The sequence below is a fragment of the Anomaloglossus baeobatrachus genome, chromosome 7 (genome assembly GCF_048569485.1).
Source record: "Anomaloglossus baeobatrachus isolate aAnoBae1 chromosome 7, aAnoBae1.hap1, whole genome shotgun sequence".
NCBI lineage: Eukaryota > Metazoa > Chordata > Amphibia > Anura > Aromobatidae > Anomaloglossus > Anomaloglossus baeobatrachus.
This window is the reverse complement of record NC_134359.1, coordinates 50,873,062-50,899,566: the sequence shown is the minus strand read 5'-3', so window position 1 is coordinate 50,899,566 and position 26,505 is coordinate 50,873,062. Positions and strand designations below refer to the sequence as shown.

Sequence of the window (26,505 nt, the reverse complement as noted above, 5' to 3'; positions counted from 1 at the left end):
CCCCTCGTGGGTATATGCCTTTTTGCCGGTGTAAGCGGCCTCGTAAAGACGCTGGATTATAATGGACTAGCCACGTGTGTTTGGTGGATCGGTCTGTGGTTGGTGCCCAGCTTTCACGTTTCTCCTGTTTGCTATTCACCATCACACCTCCTCCATGCTTCACGGTGGGAACCAGGCATGTAGAGTCCATCCGTTCACCTTTTCTGCGTCGCACAAAGACACGGTGGTTGGATCTAAAGATTTCAAATTTGGACTCATCGGACCAAAGCGCAGATTTCCACTGGTCTAATGTCCATTCCTTGTGTTCTTTAGCCCAAACAAGTCTCTTCTGCTTGTTGCCTGTCCTTAGCAGTGGTTTCCTAGCAGCTATTTTACCATGAAGGCCTGCTGCACAAAGTGTCCTCTTAACAGTTGTTCTAGAGATGTGTCTGCTGCTAGAACTCTGTGTGGCATTGACCTGGTCTCTAATCTGAGCCGCTGTTAACCTGCGATTTGGCAGAGGTGACTCTTGGTCTTCCTTTCCTGGGGCGATCCTCATGTGAGCCAGTTTCTTTGTAGTGTTTGATGGTTTTTGCCACTGCACTTGGGGTCACTTTCAAAGTTTTCCCAATTTTCGGACTGACTGACCTTCATTTCTTAAAGTAATGATGGCCACTCGTTTTTCTTTACTTAGCTGCTTTTCTCTTGCCATAATACAAATTCTAACAGTCTATTCAGTAGGACTATCAGCTGTGTATCCACCAGACTTCTGCACAACACAACTGATGGTCCCAACCCCATTTATAAGGCAAGAAATCCCACTTATTAAACCTGACAGGGCACACCTGTGAAGTGAAAACCATTTCTGGTGACTACCTCCTGAAGCTCATCAAGAGAATGCCAAGAGTGTGCAAAGCAGTAATCAAAGCAAAAGGTGGCGACTTCGAAGAACCTAGAATACAAGACATATTTTCGGTTGTTTCACACTTTTTTGTTAAGTATTTCATTCCACATGTGTTAATTCATAGTTTTGATGACTTCAATGTAAATCTGCAATTTTCAGAGTCATGAAAATAAAGAAAACTCTTTGAATGAGAATGTGTGTCTAAACTTTTGATCTATACTGTATTAGATGTGTTATTGTTTAGATGGGTGATTGAGAACAAAAATTACTTTTTTCTGATGATAAATATTCAACCAAATGCTTCATATGGCTCCTTAAGAGAGTTCTATTCCCTTGTACAGATCTTATCCACAGACATTATGTTATAGAATATGAACGGAAAAAAATCTATATACATTTTTGTGGGAAAAGAGTCAAACTAACCTGTTGTCACGGTCATCTCTCTGCATTAGGAGACTGTGGTGGTGACAAATTCAGGACTTGAAAGTCATTTTCCATTCTTGACTCTCAATATTAAATGTGTTTTCCTTTCTTTTGGCAGTTATATTGTTAATGTCAGTATTCCTTGCCAGCAGGCAGGCTAATTACCAGTTCAGGTGTTTCCGGTTTTGAGACCACTCCCAGTCTCTTTATATACCCTCTGCTACCAGCAGAGGGTGCTGCTAATTCTCTTTGCAATTTGGATGCTGAGTCTGGAGGTGGAAGGAGCTGCTGAAACCCTTTGTTGAAGTTGCTGTGGTGGCTGCAGTCTTGGTGCTGACTGTTGTTGTGTCCCCCCCTGTTGTCTTCCATCGCTGGAGTGTGGTTTCAGTGCAGCAGTCAGCGGTGGGACTAGCGTCTGTCACCTGCTCACTCCCTAGCCAGGGACTATCATAGGGTCTTCTCGGGGCTTTAGGTTCCTGCTCAGCGACAGGTGAGGAACCTGTATAGAGAGTGACTAGGAGTGAAGGGTACAGCAGCAGGTAAGTGGAGGAGGTGTTCATCTTCCCTCTCACTAGTCCTAGGGCCCTTTGTTGTTAAAGTGTCCCCGGTGTACCCCTTGTTTGTCATGGTGTAACCCTTGCTGTTGTGTGTCTAGTTGACGCCGGACTCTCCCCTAATCCGCACCATGACACCTGTATGTTATTAATTTTTATGGTTAGGAGTCCAGTGGGCGGTCTTAATCTGCCATTCACTAAATAAGACAGCCCATTGGACTCCTAACCATTTTAAGCATAAAAAGAGCAGGGATTTAAAAAAATAAAAATCATGTTCTACTTATATTCTGTTGAATATTTTCCAACAAAACTATATTTCAATGATTGAATTGACTGAATGTACAACGTGACAGGTTTCTTTTGGGTGTCAAGTTTTTTATAGGTGATGTTCAGTGTCATCACAGACTTTCATGTCTGAAGTTTCACCCATGTCTTTAGACATCAACTGATTTAAGTGACTGTAGTAAAGTATTTCCTTAGCAGTCATATATTGAGTTTTCTATGTCATAGCAGCCGAGCGTAAATACTAGGAGTTGTAGTTTTGCCACCAGAGGGAGAGCAACAGGTCGGAATACATTGTGTTAGGCCAGGGCCACACAGGGATCTACTGCGATCCTCGCATGACACTCTGCTCACGCTGGCAACACAGCAGGAGCCGAGTGTCATGCGAGTGTCCCTGCAAACTGATGAAGAGAAAGAGGGATATCCAGCTCACCGCACTGCCTTGCTGGTATGATCCAAGTCCTACTCACGGAAGAGGTTTGGCAACCAATCAATGTAGAAAAGAGAGAGAAGTTTCCAGCGCCAGGGATGAAAATTAAAAGTCCATTTTATTGAAGATTACTATTATAAAAATCCAGCAAGTAAGGCATGAATGTCGGGTGACCAGTAGAACAACGCGTTTCGACGCTCAGGTCTTAATCATGTTCATGAACATGATTAAGACCTGAGCGTCGAAACGCGTTGTTCTGCTGGTCACCCGACATTCATGCCTTACTTGCTGGATTTTTATAATATTAATCTTCAATAAAATGGACTTTTAATTTTCATCCCTGGCGCTGGAAACTTCTCTCTCTTCACTGCAAACTGAGGTCCGATCATGGAACAGACCTCAGCTGCGGTGGGCGGGCCAGCACTGAGGAGGAGCGGGCCGGCTCTGAGGAGGGGCGGGCTGGCACTGAGTAGGAGCGGGCCGGCTCTGAGGAGGGGAGGGAGGGATTTATCTCCCTCTCTCCTCCGTTGCCGGCTATTGCCATTCTTGCCCTGCACTCGCGGTACACCGGTGTGCTGCGAGTGCAGTGCAATTTTTCTCTCACCCCATAGACTTGAATGGGTGCGAGAGAAACAAGACTCACATTACAATCGCAGCATGCTGCAATTGTTTTCTCGGTCTGATTAGGGCTGAGAAAATAATCGCTCATGGGTGCTGACACACAGGCTAATATTTGTCCGAGTGGAATGCGATAAAACATCGCATTCCACTCGCTCCAGTTTTCATGCCGTGTGGCCTTATACAATAAATAACGTAATAAAAACCTTCAATATAAATGTAATAATATTCATATTCTGCTGACTTAATCACATTTCCAAGGTTATAATCAGTTTTCGTTTCTATTTTTTTACTTTGGAGGTCAAGATATCTTCATGACAGAAGAACAAAAAAAATATTATAATGCAATGAAGAAGCTAGGATCGAAAAAGCCACAAAAGCCTATTCCAAGACCTCCGGTAAGACCCTTCACATGGTGTGAGTATTAGAGGTTTACCAGGACTTTAATGCGGGCTTTACACGTTACGATCTATCGTGCGGTTGCACAAGCGATCTTAACCGCCCCCGTCGTTTGTGCGTCATGGGCAATTGATTGCCAGTGGCGCACAAAGTCGTTAACCCCCTGTCACACGTACTTACCTCCCATGCAACGTCGCTGAGGGCGGCGAACATCCACTTCCTGAAGTGGGAGGGATGTTCGGCGTCACAGCGACGTCACACGGCAGCCGGCCAATAGAAGCGGAGGGGCGGAGATGAGCGGGATGTAAACATCCCGCCCACCTCTTTCCTTCCACATTGCCGGCGGGAGCCGTGGGACGCAGGTAAGCGATGAACAAGCGGCGCCATGTTTCATAAACAATTTTATGAAACCTAGCGACGAGTACACGACTCACGATTTGTGAGCGATACTGTGTTGCTAGGAGGTGTCACACAGGCTGACGTCGCAAGCGATGCCAGATGTGCGTCACAAAAACCATGACCACGACGATCTATCGCACGATAGATCATCTTGTGTAAAGCAGGCATTACACTGTCTTAACTAGTCAATCCTAAGACTAAAGATGGCTTTACACACAACTACATCGCTAACGAGATGTTGTTGGGGTCACGAAATTCGTGACGCACAACCGGCCTCGTTAGCGACGTCGTTGCATGTGAAATGTATGACTGTTAACAATCAAAATTACTCACCTTATCATTGATCATTGACACGTCGTTCAAATCCCAAATATAGTTGATGGTGCTGGACGCAGGTTGTTTGTCATTCCTGCGGCAGCACACATCGCTACACGTGACACCGCAGGAACGACGAAAAACACCATACCTGCGTCCTCCTGCAACAAGGTGAGCGTGTCTTACCTTCGGCTGCTCTCCGCCCCTCCGCTTCTATTAGACGGCTGCCGTGTGACGTTGCACGAACCGCCCCCTTAGAAAGGAGGCGGTTTGCCGGTCACAGCAACGTCGCTAGGCAGGTAAATCCGTGTGACGGGTCCTAGCGATGTTGTGCACCACGGGCAGCGATTTGCCCGTGACACACAACCGATGGGGGCAGGTGCTTTCACCAGCGACATCGCTAGCGATGTCGCTGCGTATAAAGCAGCCTTAAGTATTAGAGATTAATGGGACTCTACTGGTAGAAATGGGCAAATTTATTCAAGTGCATTTGAATTCTACTTGAAGTTGGCAAAAATATACATTTCCACATGAAATAAAGAGCTAGCAAAAGGTTAAAAAAACAAATGCTCACCTCATCGCTTACCTCTCTAGCCAACATTGCAACACGCACTCCACTATAAGGTCTTCGGCGCATCTTGTTACCGCTGCAGCCACAACTAAGCTTGGGACAACTCTGCATAGAATCCTGCTCATAACATCGCCGCAACCTTACATCGCGCATGCATAGAAACTACTGTTTTCTTCTTTTATCTATATCTAACATTTATTATGCCTGGGTTCTCTCCAGGCCCCAAAGCATAACAAGGAAAATTCAACTTGTGGAGAAAAATCCACATTAATCTTGGCAAATTTTAATCTTTTCAAATACACTCATCTTTATTGCTTAGCAAAGCAACTCAGTCCCATTTACATAAAGGCAACCTTATAGTAGATTTATGCTGCCTGAACCATGGGCAGCATGAATTGGGCTCTAATTGTATTTTTACAATGTATGTGCCTGCCATGTATGTTTCACTCTGAAACACTTTATTCTTTGAAAAGCTGCTCAGGTACTATGCATATTGGATGGTAAGTCCAAAGCAGTGGAGCTGGTACCTGGTGACTTCTCTGTTCCTCGCTACCCATGGCTGAAAGGTTTCTTCCCATGTCTGCTTATAGGGAGAAACCCGTCAGTCTAAGGAACTAGGGCAGGATTAAGCCAGCAGGGACCAGCCTCTTGGACTAGTCTTCCGAGATGGATGGTCCACCATGAAAATATATATTGTCAGTTGGTGGTGATTGCGGGGGTGATCGCTGGGGCACCTTACAGTGTTTTGGAGTTGTGGGAGCATCATAATGTGGGGAAATATACTGTAGTGGCATTATTCTGTATTGGAAGCAACATGGGGGAATCATGGGGGGAATGTATTATGGGGGCATCATACTGTGTATTGGTTGAACTGCAGGGCATCATTTTATTGGTGGAATGTACTGTAGAGGCATCATACTGTGAGTGGGGCTTTTCCGGACAATATAGTATGTAGACGACAGAAGTGGAAGCATCATATTGTATAGTCGGAGACTCTAGAGGCATCACACTATGCTATGTGTGGGGTGAATGTACTGTGGGGACATAATGAGTGTGGGGCTTCTGTGTACATCATGTTTTATAGGGATGACTGTGGTGGCATCATACATTGTTGGTTTATTGTACTGTGGGGAAATCATACTGTGTGAGGGTAGTGTACTTTTGGGGGTATCATACAATATGAGGGTAATGTACCATGGGGCATCATACGTTATACAGGTAATGTACTGGGGGGACATCATACGGTGTAAAGGTAATGTACTGGGGGGAAATCATATGGTCTGAGTGTAATGTACTGTGGGGACATCATACGGTCTGCGAGTCATGTACTGGGGGGACATCATACAGTCAGAGGGTAATGTACTGTGGGGGCATCATACTGTGTGAGGGTAATGTACTTTTGGGGGCATCATACAATCAGAGGGGAATATATCATGGGGCATCATACGGTCTACAGATTATATACTGTGAGGACATCATACAGTCTGAGGATAATTTACTATGGGGGTATCATATGGTTTGAGGCTAATGTATTGTTGGGGCATCATATGGCCTCAGGGTAATGTACTGTGGGGACATGATATGATCTGAGGGTAATGTAATGGGGAGGGATTATAGTATGTGTGTGGGTATCATACTATGTGGGGGCCTTTAACTATATGGAGTCCTTTATGGGCATTATACTATGTGTAGGAGGCATTGTGGGGGCCATGAAAGGAGGATCCCTCTGTGTGAGAACACTAACTGGTGTCTATAAGAACAATATTTCTGTGTGGACACATACAAAGGACCTTGCAAAGTTATAGAAGTGGCTTAGCATAAAATAAAAATGTGTCCTTCTTTCCTGACTTTCCAAGTTGGTAGATATGCAACTGATCTGATTTTAATGATCAATATAAACATCCCGGAAACCCCTTTGCGTTCCATAGCGGCGGTGATCTGATAACAGAAAAGAGTCGCAAGACAAACAGTAAAACTGGGGAAACCCCCGAGGACCACAACAACCAACCTGCGTTTCGTACACACAAAGCACTACCACTCTATGATACATTGTATTGGTTTGTAGCTACCATGTATTAATTTGTGGGACGGATCCACCACAGCTTTAAATCTGAAACAGAAAAACTAGGTTTGCTCAGCCGAAAACAGCAATTATTTATCTGGTGTTCATATAAAATGTATCTAATTTATACTATGATTATTCTTATTCCGACTTTTGTATTTTCTTTATTTTGTAGAATAAATATCAAGGCTTCGTTTTTGACCTTGTAACAAGGCAGGCGTTTGATATCACGATCATGATCCTTATCTGCCTTAACATGGTAACAATGATGATTGAAACAGATGAACAAAGCCAAGATATGGAGAATAACTTGTACTGGATCAACTTGGTCTTCATTGTCCTATTCACTAGTGAATTCGTCCTTAAACTGATTTCCCTTCGTCATTATTACTTCACCATTGGATGGAACATTTTTGATTTTGTTGTCGTTATTCTGTCTATTGTAGGTAAGATCTGTTTAATATCACATTTAGGCTATGTGCGCACTAGAAAAGTGATTTTTCTCAAGAAAATTTCTTGAGAAACTTCTGGGAGTTGAAAATTACCGCACCTGCGGTAAAAAAACACACCAAAACCGCGGGAAAAACGCACGCGTTTTTGTCGCGATTTTTCCGCAGGTTGGTCCCTCTGTTTTTTTATTCTGTAACTGCAATAAATAATATAGATAATAGTTAGATAATCGATAAATAGACAGATAATGGATAGATGGATAGATGAATAGATAGATAGATAGATAGATAGATAGATAGATAATAGATGAGAAAGACATATATAATGTCCCACCCCCCTGCATATTCTAAGCTGGCACCCTTTAGTGACTTTCATGTGCCACTAAAGGGTGCTTAGCCTTGTATTTAGCCAAAAAATAAATAAATAATTAAAAAAAAAATGATGTGGGATTCCCCCCTATCTTTTGTAGCCAGCTAGGGTAAAGCAGATGGCTGCAGCCTGCAGACCACAGCTGGCAGCTTCACCTTGGCTGGTAATCCAAAACAGAGGGCACCCCCCGCTGTTATTTTCCATTAAATAAATAATTTAAAACAAAAAATGTGGGGTCCCCCCCAAATTGGATCACCAGCCAAGGTAAAGCGGACAGCTGTGGTCTGGTATTCTCAGACTAGGGAGGTCCACTGTTATTGGACACTCCCCAGCCTAAAAATAGCAGGCCACAGCCGCCCCAGAAGTGGCGCATCAATTAGATGTGCCAATCCTGGTGCTTCGCCCCAACTCATCCCGTTGCCCTGGTGCGATGGCAAACTGGGTAATATATGGGGTTGATGCCAGATGTGTAATGTCACCTGGCATCAGGCCCTGGTATCAGATACCCGACATCACAAACCCAGTCAGTAAGAAATAAAAAATAGACAACAAAAAAAGTTTTATTTGAAAAAACACTCCCCAAAACATTCCCTCTTTCACCAATTTATTGAAAAGAACAATCAATTCCAGGTCTGACGTAATCCATACCATAGTCACTGTCCCAGTCAATGAAGAACAAAATGTTCTCCATTGGCTGGGAGAACAGTGCACTGACCTGAGCTTACATCAATACGTCAGCCCAGGTCACTGCAGGGGATGACGAGCACTGATTTCAGGAGGTTAGATGAAATCATTACCTGCTGTGATGATCTCCTGCACTGCTGACGTCAACGCTGTCACTGACTTCTATGCCCGCCGCGTTCTCAGTAGTATCGCGAGAGTCCGTGACGTCACCGCTAGTAACAGTCTCGGGCCGTCCGCGAGACGGGCATAGAAGGCAGTAACAGCGCTGACGTCAGCAGAGCAGGAGATCGTCACAGCAGGTAATGATCTCATCTAACCTGACAGCAGCGCTCGTCATCCCCGCGGCTGCCAGCACTACAGTGTGAGAAGCTGCTGACACTGCGGGCAGACACTGACACTGCAGTGCAGGCAGCCGCGGGGCTGGAGCGGGACACAGACTGCATGGGCACCTGGAGGTCACACAAGCGCTTCTGTGCGGCGTCCAGGGAGTGTGATGTGTGTGTGTTTATGCTCCGCTTCCTCTTCCTGTCATAATGACATCACTTCCCTGCAAACTGCAGGCAGTGATGAACATTACCGCAGGTAAATCACGGCTATACCGAGAGTATACCGCACATCATTTGCTACCTGCGGTATACCCGCGGTATTTCGCGATTACATTACAGTGAATGGAGTGAAATACCGCAGGTACCTGCGGAAAAGAAGTGACATGCACATTTTCTCAAGACATTTTCTCAAGAAATTCTGCAGAAAGAATTTTCTTGAGAAAAAAACGCAGTGTGCGCACAGCTATTTTTTTTCCCATAAGTTTTTCTGGGAAATGTCTGCAGAAAGATTACAAACATTTCTCAAGAAATTTCTGCAGCAAAACCGTGGGTAAAACCGCGGGTAAAAACGCAGTGTGCGCACAGGGCCTTACAACAGATCATATTGTTAATTTAGTTTAATAATTCAGTTGTAAATATTAAAAAAAAATCCTCAGGAGTCTAAAGATTGCTGTTTCATTCTTGTTTTGGCGCCCCCTGGGGTTCTTATGCTTCCTTCTTAGAATGTCCATCTATTGGCTCAGTGTCAGTGGTCACACATGCTCAGTAGCTACCGTAGATCTATTGCCCAGATTCTTTTTCTACATCACCAACAAAGCTATTTCTAGTATTGTGTTGGCTAGCAAATAATAATTATCACCAGAATTGGCTTCTTCTAACCGGCAGTGACATCTAAGGCTAGTTTCACACTTGCATTTTTTTCCTTCAGTCGCAATCCGCCGTTTTGGAAAACAGCGGAATCCGTTAATGGATTCCGCTGCTTCCCATAGACTTGTATGGACGACGGATTGCGACTAATGGACCTGCGTTGCTTCCGCTGGACGGAAGGAACGCAGCATGTAACGTTTTTTGAGCCGCGGAATGCTTTATTTTTTCACTGCGCATGCTCATCTTTTTTTTTTTAATCACAGAAACTTTGTTTTGTCTCTCGGTGGCCGAACGATCAGCTAATCGCCCGGCAGCCGGCTTTTGAGAGCGTTCAGCTGATCACCTGGCAGCCGGCTTTTAAGTGTGATCAGTTGATCGTTCACAATAGTCTGCCGCCGGTAAAACTGTAAAAAAAAAAGCAGATTTCGTTGTTTTGTACGATCTGTTGCATCCGTTGTGCCACTATATGCAACACATCTGTCGCATCCATCACACAATGCAATGCAACGGATGCCGTTCAACGCAAGTGTGAAACTAGCCTAAAGCTGTTTTCAGCACCGGTCGGGGTTTAAGGGTTTGTACACACAGAGTACCCTTTTTATGTGGATTTTCCAAGCTCCCTCAAAAATTCACTTAAAAAAATTGTATACACAACAAGTTTTTAAGTGTTTTTTTTTTTGGGGGGGGGGGTGTTGGGGTCGGTTTTGGTATATATTGCATTTCTCATCTTCATTTGACTCACTAGTCACTTTTGGAGGATTTTTATTCCAACAGAAACACCTCAAGAATTGATGTTTTGCTTCTTTTCAAAGTGGAAACAATCTTTTTTAAAAGAAAACAGCATTATGTGCTCTATTGGACGGTTTCCCATTGAACTGAATATTATGTTTATTCAAACAGTATTTGAAGTGTTTTTTTCATGTGGATTTGGAAACAGAATCTGCTCCAAAATCCATAAAAAAACTCAATATGAACATACAGTAAACCTCAGGAGCTCCATTAATTAGTGGAATAGAAAGTGTACAACACTATATACAGAGGGTGAAATAAGTATTGAACATGTCACCAATTTTCTAAGTAAATATGTTTATAAAGGTGTTATTAACATGAATTTCTCACCAGATGTTGGTAACAGCCCATGTAATTCACACAGGCAAAGAAATCAAAACATAGATATCCATATATTAAGTTATGTGTAATAATGAGAAATGACACAGGGAAAAAGTATTGAACATATGAAGAATGAGAGGTGCAGAAAGCAATGACATTAGCTGATATATATCAGTAATTAGAAAGCAATCCTGCCACTTAGGGAAAATAATATCAGCTGGTTCAACTGATGGCCTATAAAAAGGAGAATCATTACCAAGGTGCCACACAAGAAACATCTCCTGATGCGTAAAACCAGTGAGCTGTCTCAAAACCTTTGAAACCATATTGTTGCAAAACATACTAATAGCATTGGTTACAAAAGAATTTCTAAGCTACTGAAGGCTCCAGTGAGAACGGTAGGGGCCATAATCCAAAAATGGGAAGAACATCATTTCACCATAAACTGGCCACAACCAGGTGGTCCCACAAGATTTCAGATAGGAGTAAAAATAATTATCAGAAGAGTTGTCAAAGAGCCAAGAACCACCTTGGTTACAAAAGAATTTCTTAACTACTGAAGCTTCTAGTGAGCATTGTAGGGGCCATAATCCAGAAATGGAAAGAACATGACACCTTAACTGGCCACAACCAGGTGGTCCCACAAGATTTCAGACAGAGGAGTGAAAATAATTATCAGAAGAGTTGTCCAAGAGCCAATAACCACCTGTGGAGAACTACAGAAAGACCTAAAATCAACAGGTACAGTGGTTTCAAAGAAAATAAGTAATACACTCAACCTTCATTTCCTGTATGCATGCTCACCATGCAAGACTCCATTGCTGAAAAAAAAGCATGTTCAAGCACGTTTAAGGTTTGCTTTACAACATTTAGGCAAGCCTGTGAAATATTGGGAGAATATAGTCTGGTAACCTACAAAAAAATAAGAGTATAACCATATATTATTAGGGGATAAGCAAAATAAATAATAACCTAAAAAGAATTGATTAACTATTACTAGAAAGTTGTAGAAAATCATTTTAATGAATATATCATAAAAATGACTCTATAAAAATGTATATTGAAACATTATGAGGAGCCACACTGAAAGTATGTGATAGTAACATCAGATATTGAGCTACAACCATAAGCAGGAAAAATATGCATGATTGTGATGGGTGGAGATATCACAGATTGTGCCAAAGAAAAATCTAAATATAATAATTTTAAGCTGAAACCAAGGTTTCCATTTTAAACATAAACAGTGTAAGAAAATACCTCATACATATTAGTGAAGGAACCATTGATTGCAGAAAATAATCATAAGTGTTATTAATAAAGTGACAGATGCATAGTTGAACCTACCACATGGAAGAGCCCACCACTCCAACATATGTTGTGCACAGCCTTTCTCAAGGAGTGATGAGAAAGCCTGTGCAAAACGTACGTTGGAGTGGTGGGCTCTTCCATGTGGTAGGTTCAACTATGCATCTGTCACTTTATTAATAACACTATTATGATTATTCTCTGCAATCAATGGTTCTCTCTCTAACTAATATGTATGAGGTATTTTCTTACACTGATTATGTTTAAAGTGATAACCTTGGTTTCAGTTTAAAAATTATTACTATATTTATTATTGTTCCTTGGAACAATCTGTAATATCTCCATCCATTTCAATCATACATATTTTTTCCTGCTCATGGATATAGCTCTTCATACTTTCTAGAAATAAATATGAAAGAAATGAAGGCACTCACCGGTCTTTGCTGTGCAGTGGAAAACATTTAATCACGGATGGAAGTTAAATGCTGTGGCAAGCAGGGAGGGTGTAGAACGGGACAGCATGCCAGACGACGGCCATTTCGCACTCTTACACAGTGCTTCGATGGGTCTAACCCAGGGGTCTCAAACTCAGATGGGTGTATGGGCCGCATATAGAAAAAAAAAATGAGGGGGGCCGCATTATTTGCAGGACAAAGTGAACATTTTTAATGAATCCATGTTTTTTTTTCTATACATCTTGGATCACTTTTGTAAACATTTTTCGCTTGTTTATTATAACAAACGTGTACTTTTTTTGTTAAGTTTATATACAGAAAAGCATTTTTAATTTAAATAAAAAAAGTCATGCTTTAGGATTTTTTTTTTTTTTTTTACATTTTATCACCTTCTTGTAATTATTTTACAATTAGCAGCATCATATAGTAATCTTAGCCAAAATCTTGTAGTAATGTGCCCATCCGTGTGCCCTGTAGTAAGGTGCTCATCCTTGTGGTATTGTGCCCAGTAGTATAGTGCTCATCCTTGTGGTATTGTGCCCAGTAATATTGTTCCAATCCTTGTAGTATTGTGCTCATCCTTGTAGTATTGTGCTCTGTAGTATTCTGCCAATTCCCGTAGTATTCAGCCCATCCCTGTAGTATTGTGGCCATCCCTGTAGTATTGTGCCCATCCCTGTAGTATTGTGCCCATCCCTGTAGTATTGTGCCCATCCCTGTAGTATTGTGCCCATCCCTGTAGTATTCTGCCCATCCCTGTAGTATTCTGCCCATCCCTGTAGTATTCTGCCCATCCCTGTAGTATTCAGCCCATCCCTGTAGTATTCAGCCCATCCCTGTAGTATTCAGCCCATCCCTGTAGTATTGTGGCCATCCCTGTAGTATTGTGGCCATCCCTGTAGTATTCTGCCCATCCCTGTAGTATTCTGCCCATCCCTGTAGTATTCAGCCCATCCCTGTAGTATTGTGGCCATCCCTGTAGTATTGTGGCCATCCCTGTAGTATTCTGCCCATCCCTGTAGTATTGTGGCCATCCCTGTAGTATTCAGCCCATCCCTGTAGTATTCTGCCCATCCCTGAAGTATTGTGGCCATCCCTGTAGTATTGTGGCCATCCCTGTAGTATTGTGGCCATCCCTGTAGTATTGTGGCCATCCCTGTAGTATTCTGCCCACCCTTGTAGTATTCTGCCCATCCTTTAGTAATACGCAAACAAAAAAAAAAAATCTCCTCACCTTTCCTCCGTTCCCTGTGGGCCCACGATCAGTACTTGCAGAGTTTTGGATGCAGCATGCTTCAGCTGCGTCCAAAACCCTGCTATGTATGGTAAAAGCACAGTGGGCATGGGATTTCTAAAAATCCCATGCCCACTGTGCGTGTACGGCCCGCAGTGAAAACGGAACTGCGGTGTGGCTTCCAGAGGCCGCAGCATGTGAATTTATGCTGCGGCGTCTGAAGCGTCTTCCCTAGGCAGAGCACAGCGAGACCGCAGCGGCCCGAACCCCTGATCGCAGGCACGGGCAGCTGCGGTCTCCTAAGGAGTAGACTTGCGGCCCCGCCGATCAGGACACGCTGTGTCCAGCAAGCAGCGGGTCCTGATCTTGAGCACGTACCTTACCTGCTTGTCGCGGCCCGTGACGATCGCGGCTCTGTGCTGAGGGTCGGCGCCGGCAGGAACTTCACTGCATTTGAATCCATTTGCGGTGCAGTGCAGAGGAGCTGTGTCTGGACCAATGGCTGCTGCCTGCCAATCAGATGCAAGGAAGTGACGTCGCTGTATGACATCACCTCCTTGCATCTGATTGGCAGACAGCAGCAGCAACTGGGATAGAACTGACAGCTCCTTGCGCGGCACCGCAGATGGATTCAAATGCAAGTTCCTGCCGGCGCCGACCCTCAGCATAGAGCCGCGATTTGTCACGGGGTCTGCGGGCCGCAACAAACAGCCTCAGGGGCCGCATGCGGCCCGCGGGCCGCGTGTTTGAGACCCCTGGTCTAACCCCTCCCCGCTTGCCACAGCATGTAACTTCCATCCGTGATTAAATGTTTTCCACTGCACAGCAAAGACCAGTGAGTGCCTTCATTTCTTTCATATTTAATGCAGGGATTACTCTGAACTTTTGAATGAGCACCACGTAGCTGTTGCAGGGATTTTTTCTGCCATGCCTTTTTGTCAATTGCAGCAAAGAACGCTATTATAACGCTATGTATGAACATTGGCTATTGCAAAAATATTCCTCGGGCTGAGCAGTGCCTTGTTTTTTCCTTCTCAACTTTTTGGCTCTTCATACTTTCTGTGTGGTTCATCATAATATTTTATTATACATTTTTGTAGAGTCATTTTTATGTTATCTACAATAAAATTATTTAGTATTACTTTCTAAAAATGGTTAATGAATTCTTTTTTGAGGCTGAGAATATAGTCTTTTCACATGAGCCCAAAATTGCACTCTTTGGATGCCATGATATACACCATGTTTGGAGGCCAAAAGGCACTGCATATCACCGCAAACACACCATACCAAAAGTGACGTTTGGAGGTGGTAAGATCATAGTGTGGGGCTGTTTTTCAGCTTTTGGCACTGGCAAAATTCATATAACTCAAGGAAGGTTGAAGAGACAAATGTACTGAGACATTTGTGATAAAAATCTGCTGCCATCTACCAGGATGATGAAGATAAAATGAGATTGGACATTTCAGCAAGACAATGATCCCAAACACACAGCCATGGGAACTTTCAATTTGTTTAAGAGAAAGAAAATAAAACTGTTAGAATGGCCGAGTGGATCAACGGAGCTGAATCCGATAGAAAATTTATGGAAGGAACTAAACCTCATGTTCAAAAAGCTCAAAGTTCAAGCTTAAAGCTGAAAGTTCATAGAAGGAGCCAAAGGGACTTCAGGATTTGAAGTATGTTTGTGTGGAAGAATGGGCCAAAATCACACCTGAGCAATACAGTCAACTAGTTCCACCATACAGGAGGCATCTTGAAGCTATTTTCACAAGCAAAGGCTTTTGTACGAAGTATTAAATACATTTCAGAAAGAGCGTACAATACTTTTTCCCTTTCTCATTATTACACATCACCTAATTTATGGACATCTATAGTTTGATTTCTTTGCCTGTGTGGATTGGATGGATTGTTACTGACATCTCGTAAGAAATTCAGGTCAATAGCACTTTTAGAATTATATTAACTTACAAAATTGGTCACATGTTCAATACTTTGTTCACCGACTGTATATACAATTTTTGTTTGCCTTTATGCAGCTCTGGCCTATTCACTTATTGGACTGAGCTGCAGTACTAGGCATACTCATAAGGACTAGTCATAATACTCCTACATTCTGCTTATTAGCAGGGGTCCTTAGAAGCCTATAAAAGTTTCTATAATTATATTTTATTTATTAATATATTAGTCCAATATTCTGGGCTAAAGAGCTGTATAACATATTTTTTTTGTGGGGTCAGAGCTGTATGAGGTCTCAGGAAGATCGGCGGTTGGCCAACATTGCCATGAGTTAAAAATGACTTGCTAGAACCTAGTACACTATTTGGTTATGTTAATCTGTGGAAGAAAAAAAACATGAAAGAGATTTAGCCAGTAATCTTAATTTCCATTCTTTGTTGTAGGTATGTTTCTGGCAGACATGATTGAAAATTATTTTGTCTCTCCAACATTATTCCGAGTCATAAGACTTGCAAGAATTGGAAGAATCTTGCGTCTCATAAAAGGAGCGAAAGGAATTCGAACTCTGCTTTTTGCTTTGATGATGTCACTTCCTGCTTTATTCAACATTGGTCTTTTGCTCTTCTTAGTTATGTTCATTTATGCCATCTTTGGAATGTCCAATTTTGCATATGTCAAGAAAGAATCTGGAATCGACGATATGTTTAACTTTGAAACTTTTGGCAATAGTATGATTTGCCTATTCCAGATCACAACTTCCGCCGGGTGGGATGGTTTGTTGGCACCAATTCTTAACAGCGGAGCACCAGACTGTGACCCAAATGCAGAACATCCAGGGAGTTCTGTCAAAGGTGATTGTGGTAACCCGTCTGTTGGGATTTTCTTTTTTGTAAGTTACATCATCATATCATTTTTAGTGGTAGTAAATATGTACATTGCTGTAATTTTGGAGAACTTTAGTGTTGCTACCGAAGAAAGCGCTGAACCTCTAGGGGAGGATGACTTTGAGATGTTCTACGAAGTTTGGGAAAAGTTTGATCCAGATGCAACACAATTTATTCAGTACAGTAAATTGCCGGACTTTGCTGATGCACTGGATCCACCTCTTCGCATACCAAAACCAAACAAAGTTCAGCTTATTGCAATGGATCTTCCCATGGTAAGCGGTGACAGAATTCACTGCCTTGACATTTTGTTTGCCTTTACAAAGCGTGTGTTGGGTGAAGGAGATGAAATGGATAATCTCAGAGCACCGATGGAAGAAAGGTTTATGGCCTCCAACCCTTCGAAAGTCTCTTATGAACCAATCACATCAACATTACGGAGAAAACAAGAGGAACTTTCGGCCGTTATTATTCAACGTTGTTTCCGGAACTATTTTTTAAGGAAAACAATTAAAAAAGCTTCATATATGTATAGAAAAGATAAAATGAAAGAAGTAAATAGCTTACCTATTAAAGAAGACATGGTTATTGATAAGCTTAATGGGAACTCAACCTCTGACAAGACCGACATGACACCCTCGACAACATCACCTCCATCTTATGATAGTGTAACAAAGCCCGAGAAAGAAAAACATGAAAAAGACAAAGCAGAAAAAGAGGACAAAAGCAAAGATTCCAGGGAGAATAAAAAATAAAACTGCACATTTTTTTTTTCATTTGTGTGACAAATTGTTTACAACCTGTGAAGATGACCCATCTGTGTCAACAGGACTCCTTTTGGGAGATCTATGCCAAACTGACAGTTGTTGCATATATGTACTCAAGGTCAGTGCCTATAATAAGACAGTGACCTCTTGTCAAGGGATGGTGTATCAAGCTTGACTGTTGGTTACTGCTTAAATACCAGTTGACACTTACTCTGGAAGCCACCAAAGGCTTCTCGGCCTGTTTGGGATCAGTCAAGGGAATGCAAACCTATACTGTTTGTGTGTTTCACATAAAACTCTGTAGTTCAATAATTGTGTCCATTGTTTGCATTTTCAGTTACCATTCTGCCATATGTTTACAGAACTTGTGTTAGTGATTTCATCATTTTTTATTATTATTTAATTTGTAGGCCATTTATTTATATATGTGACTATTTTTGTAAATGGGTTTTACAATATGCCGGGGATAAAAGTACAACCTTTAAGAAAAATTATTCTGAGTCTAAGAAAAAAATAATACGGACGACCACACACTGTACAGGTGAAGAAGTCATTCACACCAACTCAATGGCACAAGTAGGAAACGAGCAGGCACACCTAAGCTATTTTTTAATAGTGACACCAATATAGGTATTAGTGTAGAAGACCGTGTCCATGGTTGTCCGCTCTGTCAGTAAAGTTGGAAGAAGTCAGCATGAGTTGAGGAAATGTGAGGCAACGTATAGACCATAGTAGTCCAATTTCCGAGGTCATCTTGATGCAAGGGGTCAGAGTAACCATGTTAAAAAATCTTGGAAAAAGTCACTACGAGTTGAGGAAATGTGAGGCAACATATAGATCGTAGTACTCCAATTTTGAGGTGATTCCGATGCAGGGGGTCAGAGAAACCATGTTAAAAGATCTTGGAAGAAGTCACTATGAGTTGAGGAAATGTGAGGCAATGTATAGATCATAGTAATCCAGTTCCGAGGTCATCCCAATGCAAGGGGTCAGAGTAACTATGTTAAAAGATCTTGGAAGAAGTCACTATGAGTTGAGGAATTGTGAGGCAACGTATAGATCGTAGAAGTCCAATTCCGAGGTCATCCCAATGCAAGGGGTCAGAGTAACCATGTTAAAAGATCATGTTATATTACATCTTTATGTTCTAAATGATTTGAAATAAAAAAAATATATTGAATGACCTATCCAGAGATGACTACTGTTATATAGTGGCTGGGATTGTAAATGGGGTTTATAAATGGAGTATAAAAATTAATAAAGACTCTCACAAATATGAGCTATATAAAGTGGACAGAAAGGTTTAATTAAAACAAGGTCTTTTCAATAGAAATTATATTGTTTCGAAAGGGATATTTTATTGAATTTTATTTAAAAGATGCACATTTATGTGCTATATAATAATGTAGGGAGTGTGGTGAGTAGATGGGAAGATAACATATTTAAAGTTTTTTTTGTACTATAAAAAGAAAAAAAGAAAAAATATTTAAAACAGAAAACAGTAGCCTATTTCAAGTCACTGAAGAAAAAACATAATCTCAAAAGTATCGGCAAACTTAAAGGTTTTTCTATGACCCATAATGTGCCTGAGAACTCCCAAGCCTTTTTTGTAATACGGAAACCCATTAGGGATGTTTACCCGAGGACAGAAACACCTACCGTCGTGCTTGCCTAATTGCTGTGTCCGACCACATGTGCTTAAGATATAGATTGTGCCCGCTAGAAACACAACATCATTAAGTTCGAAAGTGTTCCATAATGGAATGTATAAGAAAAATATAGAAGGGGGGGAAAAGGCTCAATTTGAAAAAATAAAAGTGGGTGTTTATTGGGCCTGTAAATTGTGATGGTTGGACAGTATCGATTTGCAAGCCTCCAGTATAAGAAATACATGTCATTTTTCCGGATCTATACCATAAGAAAGGCCAATGTGTACGTCACCAAACCAATGTGCAAATGATTGACGATGTTATCGGTTAGATTTCTGTCTGCAGACAACAGGCTGATGTTATATCACTTGATTGAAGTGTTCCACACAGATGACGCTTAAGAAAGTGTATCATTTATTCTTTTTCAAGTTAACCAATAAATGGGCGTCTTCCCTGAATGATTGTAATTATTTTCGACACCTTAAGACATGCAAAGAGAAAAAGTGTCGCTTCGTTAATGACATAATAGCCGTGTTACACTGTTGCCAAAACCAGTTGTGTACTGTCTTAACAATTCTGTGTTACAAAAAAAACGAAAAGCAAAAATAAGTGATAGTACCTTTAAAATGTTAATGTAGACTCGGTCTTTTGAGAATTGCAAGTGTGTTTTTTGATAATATATTAACACAGTGTCTTGAATGTACATTGTAGATAAATCAGCAATTGTATTCCATTTAGCATGTCACCGTATGGGACTTGTTCAAAATATATTCCATGCAAAGTGTCTTAATGATATATTTTTGCTCTGATACAGTGTACATGGTATGGACAGATGTTACATTCATTTTCACAGGGACCCCATTTTTTTGTTATATTTTTTATTTTATTTTTGAAAATCTTTAACTGGAACTTTATGTGGCATTTTCTAAGGTTCGTTACTTTGGCTAAGAGTTTCAATTCAATAAAGACATATGTATTGGCTACTTTAATAACATTTGGGTTATGTGACATATTTAATGTTTTATTTTGGAATTTTAATTCTGGGTGATCATAGGGTACCCATCATTAGATATGAGCGAAGCCAAGGTTTGGCATTCAGAGTTCGCACCAGACACAGAGTTTGGGAGTTTTATGTATGCAAACCACTTGCGCTAGCATCACTGTGCTCGGGTACCCCCAGTGCTAGCCACATGCAGTGTTTGATCGGCTCGCACTGGGGGTAACAATAGCATGATTAGATGTAGTGTGCACCAAATAAAAAAAAAAAAAAGTAAAAACCTCGCCCACCCGCCCCCGGAAGTGACCTGTTTATGGATGGCTGCATGTGGGCAGAGACCCGAACTGTCCAATTAGTTTCACCCATTGGGGTTCAGGTCAAGTCCGGGTCCCAAACTGAACTTTATCTAAAGTTTGGCTGAAGCCGTCAAACCAAACTTCCACGGGTCCACTCATCTCTACCGGCCATCATTTCTTTTCTTTTTTAAAAAAAATAATTAAAAAAATAATAAAGTATTACCTAACGTGTGGCGGCCTTGTTGGATTTTAAGTTTTGAAGCCACCACTGATTGCTTAAGGGTATGTGCGCATGTTGCGTTCTGCCATGACAAATATTCTGCAGCATTTTGTCACTGCATGTGTGTTTCAAAACGCAGCCAAAAAGCTGTGTTTTGGAAGTATTGTCAATGCAGAATTCATGCAGAATTCATGCGTTGTGGATGTTTGCTCTGCCATAGACAGAGTGGGAAAAGCATCCAAAACGTACAAAAGAAGTGACATGTTGCCTTTTTGAAGGCATCTATTTTGTCAAAAATTTGGCATGCAAAACGCTGCATTTAAAAACTCAACATGCACATTGAATTTGCTAAATTTTCATAGACTTTGCTGGGGAAGCAGAATGCATTTGTTTACACTGCAGTTTAAAACGCTGCGTAAACGCATGAAAAAAACGCAACGTGCGCACACAGCCTAAAAATTTCCCTGCTTCAACCTGTTGAGCAGTGCACTGGAGAGAATTTTTGTTGATCCATCAGCGGGTGGGGGTCTGAAGACCCATACCCCTACCAATCTGTACGACATTAGTGAGTACTTATCATTTAAAAATAAACATTAGATGATATATACTATTTAAGTAAATAATTCCAAAGTTACAAGGGGGAGTTATTTGGTTCAAAAGGTTATTACTGCACGTAGGTTTTGCACTTACTAGGCTAATATATGCAGGAACTGTCCTGATTGTCCTGTTATGAAATTTGTCATCCACTTTTTTGAATGGGTGATTCCTCTTCTACAAAATTCTGCCAGCACGACAGGATCTGGAACATTGGAACGTTCAGTCTCTCATTTGCCAACATGCGTTGAGCCGGATACACTTACTTGCCCTGAACTGAAAAACCCATATCTGTTATGCAGATATGCAGTTTGAGAGACAGCGGAGCAGGAGCAGAGGAACTAAGACCCTCCTCCACTTTTTATAATCCAACTCGGAATCTCTGCTGCTAGAGATGGATTACACTCAACAACAGGCAGTGGACAGTAAGTTACACAGAAAGGAGACACCTAGTGGCTGGTACTTGGGTAATATAATTTCTAAATAAACTGTTTTGCAGATTGCCTTTTTATCACATTATCATTTGTCTTATAGTGTAAAATTACAGTGAATATTTAATGATTTTAATCACTTTCTGAAAGATTTTCTACATCAAACTGTTTAAATGCCATTACTTTTAGAGTACACAGGTCTGCACTCCATTGCAAGGACAAAGATTAGGAATAAAGTGAGAGATGCTGAGCTCGGGACGTGGGCTTTAATGAGCTGTTTAAATGCTGCCAGGAAGCCAGCGAGTCGCGTTTCACCCAGGGAAGTCTATAGCTCAGATTTGCCATGACTGACATTTTGTCCTTGATGATAGGTGCACTGTAAGATGCACCAAATTCATTTAGAGGATTAAAACTCTTAAGGATTATGGTACTGTGAGACTGTGACCGGGGTTATCTATGACGGCCGGTATGTCTCGCCCAGGTTGTGCTCACTCCATGATAGAAAGTAAATCCACTATAGGGTTAATGCTGTTTCCCTACAGGCTTAAGGAAGGGTTAAAAGGAAACAGGAACGAGGGCAGGTGTGCCGGGTGTGGGGGAAGTGACCAGAACTTCCTGAGCCCTCTGCTGGAGAGGCACATGTATTTTGTTATGGACTTTTTGTTTGGACATTAAACACCGTGTGCTGTGAACCTTGATGCCTGGATCCCGTGTCTTCTGCTGCGCAGCCGACCGCGCTACCTCACATATGGTGGAGAATCGGCGGGCATGACAGCCGGTGAGGTGTAGCATCCATCCCTGGTGACCCAGCTGCGCATGTCCTGGATTCGAGCGGCTATACTACAGCCCAAACCCGGCGACGCCATGGAGGACATACTAAAGCATTTGGCTCAGGCTAATGCACAGCAGCAACAGACCAATGCACACCTGCTCCAATCCTTGCAAGTGCAGGAAAAAAAACTCCAAGAACAGTTGGATCAGGCCAATGCACGTCAGCAGCAATCCTTGCAAGTGCAGGTCAAAATGCACCAAGAACAGATGGAGCAGGCCAATGCACGTCAGCAGCAAGCCTTACAATTGCAGGAAAAAAGGCACCAAGAACAGATGGTTCTCCTGGCCAAGTCGATCCGTGCCGGACCGGCAGCAACAACCCCGGGACCGGGTGACGACGGCAGCGTCCGGAAAGCGGTGAGACAAGCGTTGCAAAAGATGACCCCGGGTGATGATGTGGAAGCGTTCCTGGCGGTGTTTGAGCGGGTGGCCGAGCGGGAAAAGCTGCCGACCCCGCAGTGGGCTGAGGTATTGTCGCCCTATCTGACGGGGGAACCCCAAAAAGCGTACCTGGACCTCGGTACCGAGGACGCCATTGACTATGTGACCCTGAAAGCCGAAATACTGGCTCGGTTGGGGGTGAATACCTATGTACGGGCTCAGCGGGTAAATCAGTGGTTCTATGAGGAAGCCAAACCCGTACGCTCCCAGGCCTATGACTTATTACATCTTGTAAAAAAGTGGTTGCAGCCTGACACTCTGAGCCCGGCGCAAATGGTGGAAAGGGTAGTAGTGGATCGTTTTGTGCGCACTTTACCCGTCACCGTTCAACGGTGGGTAGGACAGGGTGACCCGAGTACCCTGGACCAATTAGTGTCCCTGGTAGAGCGGCATGTGGCTACGCAGGACTTGATACGGGACACTGAGACTTTGCGTACCGCCCGTCGGTCCGGCCCCTCCAAGCCTAGGGCCAAGGACCCACCGCCGACACCGGTACAGGAGTCCGCTACCATCCTGGCTGAGGCCGCGCCTGCCGTTCCTGAGGTCCGGAAGGCCATGTACCCTAAACGACAACTTGTCAAGGGGGTTTCCTTCCCTATTAGATGTTGGCGGTGCCAGCGGGTGGGACATATGGAAGCCCAGTGTCCACTCACCACGGAGCCCATGGATTGTGGGGTTACCCGGCGGGGTTCAATGTATGCTCAGGTGGTGTGTACCGCTGACCTGGTCTCCCCAGAGACAGAGCCCCACTTGTGCCAAATACAGGTGAATGGATGTCCGGTTACAGGATTGTTGGATTCCGGAAGCTTAGTGACCCTTGTGCGATCCACCTTGAGAGCTAAAGTAAAGGCCACAGGACGCACTGTGGGGGTGGTTTGCATACATGGGGACCGCCACGACTATCCCACGGGGATTGTCACCATCACAGCACCTTGCGGTCAGGTGCAACATGAGGTGGGACTTCTTAACACTCTTCCTTATGACGTGATCCTAGGAAGGGATCTGCCCTATTTTTGGACTTTATGGAGGGGACCCCCTAAGTCCCCTCAGATATTGGTCGGTCCGGGACCTGAGCCCTACAATCCTGAATCCGGGACACCTGCCGTAGGGGTCACGATGATAGGGACAGAGTGTGAACCCGATAGGTCACCCCTAGAGGTATTGGCAGGAGAGGCTGAGACGGTCGAGCCCATCCCGGAGTTGGAGGCGTCCCCGGATACGTTTGGGACAGCCCAACTCCAGGACCCTACGTTAATACATGCCCGGAGTCGGGTGACAGTAGTTGACGGGGTGGCACAGCTGCCCAGTGCCCAGGTAAGGTACCCCCATTTCGCTCTTAAGCAGGATTTACTCTACCGGGTAGATGAAATACGGGGCGTAGGGGTAGAACAGTTGGTGGTGCCCCAGCCGCATCGCCGGCGGGTCCTCGACTTGGCTCATAAACACCTGATGAGTGGCCACCTAGGGGTCAAGAAAACGCAGGAGCGAATATTGCAAAGGTTCTATTGGCCCGGGGTCTTTGGGGAGGTAAAACGGTTCTGCGAAACCTGCCCGGAGTGTCAGCTTACTGCACCCCTGACCCATTTTCGCAGTCCGTTGGTACCGTTACCCATTATAGAAGTCCCTTTTGAACGGATAGGGATGGATCTGGTGGGGCCCCTCGTAAAGTCCGCTCGAGGGCACCAACACATCCTAGTGATCGTTGACTATGCCACCCGGTATCCCGAGGCGATACCTCTCAGACATACTGCAGCAAAGCTTATAGCTCGGGAGTTGTTTGCTGTGTTCTGCCGGGTGGGATTGCCCAAGGAGATCCTTACGGATCAGGGGACCCCATTCATGTCTAAAGTGACCAAAGAGCTATGCCGGCTACTCCAGATCAAGCAGTTGCGTACGTCTGTGTATCATCCGCAAACGGACGGTTTAGTCGAGCGTTTCAATAAAACCCTGAAAACCATGCTAAGAAGGGTGATTTCAAAAGACGGGAAAGACTGGGATATGATGCTTCCCTATTTGATGTTTGCCATACGTGAGGTGCCACAGGCATCCACGGGGTTTTCGCCTTTTGAATTGTTATACGGGCGACATCCCCGGGGATTGTTGGACCTGGCAAAGGAAACATGGGAACAAGAGCCCACCCCCCATAAAAGTGTGATTGAACACATTTTGGGTATGCAGAACCGCATAAGCGCGGTCATGCCAATTGTGAAGGAGCACTTACAGGAGGCTCAGGCCGCGCAAAGCGGCCGCTACAATAGACAAGCCACCGTGCGGACCTTTAAACCCGGGGATCGGGTGTTGGTATTGATCCCCACGGCGGAGAGCAAATTCCTGGCTCAGTGGCAAGGCCCCTACGAGATAAAGGAAAGAGTAGGGGTGGTTAACTATAAAGTATTGCAGCCCGGTAGGCGGAAACCTGAACAAATATACCATGTCAACCTATTAAAACCTTGGCAGGAACGGGAAAGCCTGATGGCTGTTTTTTCCCCACCTCCCTCCTCTTCGGGTCGTTCACATCCGGCTCCAGCGACCTCCGGAGAGGACGAACCGGAAGTAAGGATTGGAGAAGCCCTCACCAAGCAACAGAGGCGAGAGGCCAGACGGTTGGTTCAGCAGAACCCCGATGTCTTCTCCGAGCTGCCCGGTAGGACCAGTCTGATACGACATGATATTGTCACCGAGCCCCACCTGAAGGTACGCCTGAAGTCATACCGGGTGCCGGAGGCTCGACGACAAGCCATATCGGAGGAAGTAAAGACAATGTTACGCCTGGGGGTCATCGAAAAATCCCGGAGTGAATGGGCTAGTCCGATTGTCCTAATACCAAAACCCGATGGCTCCTTAAGGTTCTGCAATGACTTTAGGAGATTGAACGAAATATCCAAGTTCGATCTCTACCCCATGCCCCGGGTGGATGAGCTGATTGATAGGCTGGGACAGGCGCGATATTTTACCACGCTCGACCTGACCAAAGGGTACTGGCAGGTGCCACTAACGGAGTCCGCCAAGGAGAAAACAGCTTTTGTTACGCCGGAGGGTCTCTTCCACTATGTTGTCTTGCCTTTTGGGTTACATGGCGCTCCGGCCACGTTCCAGAGGTTGATGGACTTAGTGCTGGAACCCCACCAGGCGTATGCATCAGCGTACCTGGATGACATCATTATTTACAGCTCCGATTGGCAGACCCACTTGGAACAGGTACAAGCGGTGGTGGACGCGCTTCGAACAGCCGGATTGACAGCCAATCCCAAGAAATGTGCATTGGGACTCACGGAAGCCCGCTACTTGGGCTACGTGATAGGCCAAGGAGTGATTAAGCCCCAAATTAACAAGGTTGAGGCGATCCAGAAGTGGCCTAGACCCCTGACCACGAAGCAGGTTAGGGCCTTCCTGGGTATCGTGGGGTACTACAGGAGGTTTGTAAAGGATTTTGCGGGACTATCAGCCCCCTTGACGGACCTTATCAAAGGCAAGAAGTCCGTCATGGTGCGGTGGACTCCGCAGGCCGAGGACTCCTTCCGGGCCCTGAAGGGGGTCCTGTGCGGACAGCCCGTTCTGGTCAACCCTGATTTCCGGAAGGAGTTCATCGTACAGACTGACGCCTCGGAGGTCGGCCTGGGGGCAGTGCTGTCTCAGGTGGTTCAGGGGGAGGAACACCCCGTCACCTTCTTGAGTAGGAAGCTCACCCCTCCCGAGCGGAATT

General features: G+C 43.9%; 1 protein-coding gene across 3 annotated transcripts in view; it reads left to right on the top strand.

Moving 5' to 3' along the window:
* Window positions 1–19,975, top strand: part of LOC142245037 (sodium channel protein type 2 subunit alpha-like) — a 322,264-nt gene extending 302,289 nt beyond the window's left edge. For all 3 annotated transcript variants that reach the window (XM_075317284.1, XM_075317285.1, XM_075317286.1), the window contains 3 exons: window positions 3,484–3,588; window positions 7,112–7,382; window positions 16,136–19,975. In XM_075317284.1, the coding sequence (XP_075173399.1) occupies window positions 3,484–3,588; window positions 7,112–7,382; window positions 16,136–17,331 (1,572 nt within the window). In that variant the 3' untranslated portion in view covers window positions 17,332–19,975. The remainder of the gene's footprint in view (window positions 1–3,483; window positions 3,589–7,111; window positions 7,383–16,135) is intronic.
* Window positions 19,976–26,505: the final 6,530 nt, after the last annotated feature.